The following is a 4,276-nucleotide window of genomic DNA, read 5'->3' on the forward strand; positions in this document are numbered from 1 at the left end:
AATAATACAACCATAAATTGCGTCCGTTCGAAATATTTTATATACCTAAGCCTGAAAAAGGTACCCCTTTCGGGCGGAGCCTCCCCATATAGGCCATTATAGGGAGTACCCCCCCCCCTCCCCCGGGTTACAGTCAAACCTGTGGTAAAGGAATACTCTTAGGACCATGACTAAGTGTCTGCTAAGGAGAGGTGCCCGCTTACGGCAGGTTAAAATGTCACGTTTGTATATGGCTGGGACCCCAGGGGGGTGGGGGGTACTCCGGCTTGTAAATGACGGGGATGATCGAAGGATTTTTTGGGGTTTGAAATTTTCGATTCCAGGATTTTTTTTGGGTTGGAAAATTTGGCAAGTATTCTTTTGGGTGACTTGATTTAAATAGGGGAACTCAAGTGCCTTGGCGTATTTATGGTATGATGAATAGAAAGACGTGAGCGTTCAATTTTTTATGATTTTCTTTGTGTTATATTATTGCTCCTCCTGGCAATTTAGGACATTTAGGGGAAATTTGACAAGGGATTTTTGTTTTTGTTTTTTTGTCCAGGGATTTTTTTGGGTCCTGCGTTTTACCTCCATTCGATCATCCCCGTGATTTAGAAGGCGGAGTACCCCCCCCCCTGGGGCTGGGACTATGACAAACTGACTGCTTATGGAAGGTAGGCCCCTGCAGGAGATGTCCGTAAACATAGGCTCAACTGCATTTTTAACTTGTAACTGTACAATTTGATTCACTTTCAGATCATTTAATCCATTTCTTCCACTTCTTCATTGCTCCATGCCTGCAGTGCAGATGTGGGCCTTGTGGGGAATACACCATGTCTGCTCTAGAAATGGTAGGAAAATCTCCTCCGAGGCATGATCTTAGATCAAACATTGTATAAACAGAAACTGACATCATGTTTATACAGTCAACTCTCTCTAAAACAGACACCTTTGGGACTGGCTCTAACTGTCCGTCTTAGAGAGGTGTCCGTCTTATAGGGAGTTTAGTTACAGTAAAATGACTGAAAAATGGTAGTATAGGGACAGGACCAACCCCAGGTGTCCGTCTTATGGAGGTGTCCGTCTTATAGGAAGTTTAGTTACAGTAAAATGACTGAACAATGGTAGAGACAGGACCAACACCAGGTGTCCGTCCTATAGAGGTGTCCATTAAAAGAGAGTTGACTGTACATGCAATCTTGGACAAAACTAGTTGTGACAAACATGAGTTCCATTCAAACAATACTTGAATGCAGCAACTAAAAACACTTCAAATTTTTTACTCCATTCTGTGTTTGGAAATGTGATGAAACATTATCTCTCGTGTTTGATATATTACATCACCAGATCTAAAGGGCATGTAGTAAAGTCTGAAATGTTCAACGAAACGAAACCACCCAAACGACACGACTGAAATGAGCAAAACCACTGAAACAATACCACCAAAATAACTGAAACTGCCAAAATGAGCGAAACTAAACAAAATCACCGAAACAAGCAAAACCCATTACCATTATATGAGTTTGCTTGCTTCGGTAATTTTCTTTTGTTTTGGTTGTTTTAGTTCTTTCGGTAGTTCTGCTCGTTCTTATCATTTCGTTTCGTTGTTTTGGGTTTAAGGACACGCCAATCTAGAGATAACACTTAAAAAGGCTATGTCACGCAATTTTTGGCAATGTAGGCACTGACCAACTGTTATAGAATTAACTGAAATGTCACAATAATGGCTTAAAACTGTAGAAGAACTCAAAAGAAACACAGAAAGGCCAAAAGGGGCATGGATGGACAAAATTCAAAAAGATTAAAACAGATTGCGTTTGGGTAAACTTAAAAAACGTCGGCCCGACTTTTCTGTTTATTGCCAACGAGACAGCCGCCCGGGGGGGGCACTCCCATACATGAGCTATATAGGTATGTGCCGCTGTGAAGGGTATGGTTTTCAAGCAGTTTAGTCTGGGATAGGGTATAGAAATCAGAGAGTTTTGGTCTAGAAAAGGGTAGCATTTGCCGGGAAACCGATCGACGGTATGACAAATATAGTCCAGAAACTCGGAAGAGAAAGAGGCTTTCCTAAACGTAAATAAAATCATCGCGGCATCGTTGTTCACAGATGGTTTTCCATTAAAACACTGATAATGATACAGTTCTAACAAAATGCAAGTCTGGGATAGGGTAGGGATTTTCAGTGTCTAGTCTAGTATAGGGTTGCAAAAATCAGCTGAACATGGTCTGGTATAGGGTAAGGGCTTCAAATTCCCAGCGGCACACCCCCACCCAAAAATATACCGGGTGCCCCCCCGGGGACAGCCGAGCCAAGAGGCGAGGCTGTCGAGGCGGCAGAATCATAGAGCCGTGTGCGTATGAGTGTATAGGCAGAGAAAATCTTAAGTTCTGCGTAAGGGACTTTTTTTTGACCATATTTGGGTGTAAGTAAACCCCATATTTGGGTTGTATTGTTCTTCCCAACTGGTTCCCAGTCCACGCGACATTTTCAATGTGGTCATTCATCCCTTTACCGATAAATACACCTTTAGGGAATTATAAATCGAAAGAGAATACCCTAGAATATTCGACCGCCGAAAAAATGAACATCAAGGTCTTCAAAGCGATGAAATAATCTTTCGACTTTGGAGTCCCTTGATTTACAATCGAAGAGAGGCATGAAAATCAAAAGCGGACTGTTGACTTCAAATAGAATTTTCTTGACTTATGAGAATGCTGAAGTCGGGTAAATGCTTCCTTTTAGTGTTGATTGTGTTTAAAGTAATTGTTTGACCGATGATTTATTCCAAATCAAATACCGTTTATATTTTATTTGGCACGCATTTTCGCTCCGCGTAGGAATAACATCAATACAAAGCGACGCTCACTAAAATTACTGCATGTCATACACACAAGAAAGTCAAAAGTTTTTTGCTTCTAACGGCAAATGTAATGTTAACTTGAATAAAAATTTTGTCTCCAAATAATCCTTGACCGTTCAAGTTTTGTTTTCTGTTCAAATTTTTCAAGTTTTGCGTAACTGAACATTACACTTCGCATGCGAGACTGAAATCTGACCCTGGCATTACTGTCTCTGATTACTGAAAATTATTTTTAAAAAAGCATCTTAGCAGTTTTGATTTTGGGATATGATTTATAAGAAGTTCTTGAAATGCAACTATCCCTTTTGTGGACGGAAACATTTTAACCATCGCGTGTTGTATTTTTAAAAAAAACAGTGATTAAACCTCATTTATTGCCTACATGCACTGTTTGTGACATTTTAACGTTGAAAAGAATTTCTTGTCAAGAGTTATCAATCTGTCAAACCCGTAGCCTGCGTAGCAGACATCTGTGAATGTTTTTTAGTGTGTTTAAAAGAGTGCGCGATCGCGAGAATACGCGCGCTGGAAACTACGGCGCCTGCTACGCAGGCTATCAAGCCTGTGTCATTTATGAACACCAGAGAAATAGCACTTTTTTTCGCATATTACCTAAAATACAATTTACCATATTTTGGTCATTTCAAATATAGTTCTATCAAAAACCATTCAATATCTGTTGTTATGAACAAACATGAGTGTTTCGCTCGTTGGCACTTACCGATAGGTACAACTAGTCTAAATTTGTATGAAAGTGTTATTTTACAATGCTCGAAAATCATCCTTGTTTGTTATGTGGCCGAGATGTTGCCAGTAAAAGACTTTTGTTTTGTCAAAGTTTAGAGTTTAATGTTTACAGTTTAGAGCTCTTAATTAACAAAAATAAATAGAATTACCTAAAATACCGTGACCAAGCCGCTTTAAAAGACTACCTGGTTTAACAGTTCTGTTTGTGTTCTTTCAACAGGCCCACGTTACATTCCCCTTGTTGTGGACAGTGGAATAATGAAAAGTGTTCAGGAAATTTGGAAAACTTCATTCAATGGTGTCAGTGAGTTGGCACAGAAGCTTATAAGTACTGTGACAAATTTTCAGTCATCTGGAAAGTGAATAAACTTATCAAAAGGACTGACAAAAAACATGCTTTAATAAAGGCAGTGATGACAAAGTTTTGTATCGGAAAAGAAGAAATATTTGTATATTTGGCAGTCAATGTAGAAATGGAATAAATAATTACTTTGTTTTAAACTTGCTAGTCATCTGAATTTTTGTGCCGTTTCTGTTAAGTATTTAAATATATGAAGTTTTCCTAAGTTCAATTCCTGGTTTTTCCCATGAGCCAGTGAGTAGCTAACAGCTGAAAAGAAGCTTATAATTGGCTAATTTTTCACTAGAAAGCAAAGACTTGGAATAATTTTCAAAAGTATAAA

The 4,276-nt window shown here is 39.0% G+C and overlaps 1 protein-coding gene across 1 annotated transcript in view; it reads left to right on the plus strand.

Annotated features, from left to right (window-relative positions):
• LOC144638823 (protein zyg-11 homolog) overlaps window positions 1–3,956 on the plus strand; it is a 37,753-nt gene extending 33,797 nt beyond the window's left edge. Inside the window, exons 16-17 of the mRNA XM_078498104.1 lie at window positions 739–833; window positions 3,814–3,956. Of these exons, the coding sequence (XP_078354230.1) occupies window positions 739–833; window positions 3,814–3,956 (238 nt within the window). The remainder of the gene's footprint in view (window positions 1–738; window positions 834–3,813) is intronic.
• The last annotated feature ends 320 nt before the right edge of the window (window positions 3,957–4,276 follow it).

This window comes from Oculina patagonica, chromosome 14 (genome assembly GCF_052425735.1).
Source record: "Oculina patagonica isolate OP01 chromosome 14, crgOcupat, whole genome shotgun sequence".
Lineage (NCBI taxonomy): Eukaryota > Metazoa > Cnidaria > Anthozoa > Scleractinia > Oculinidae > Oculina > Oculina patagonica.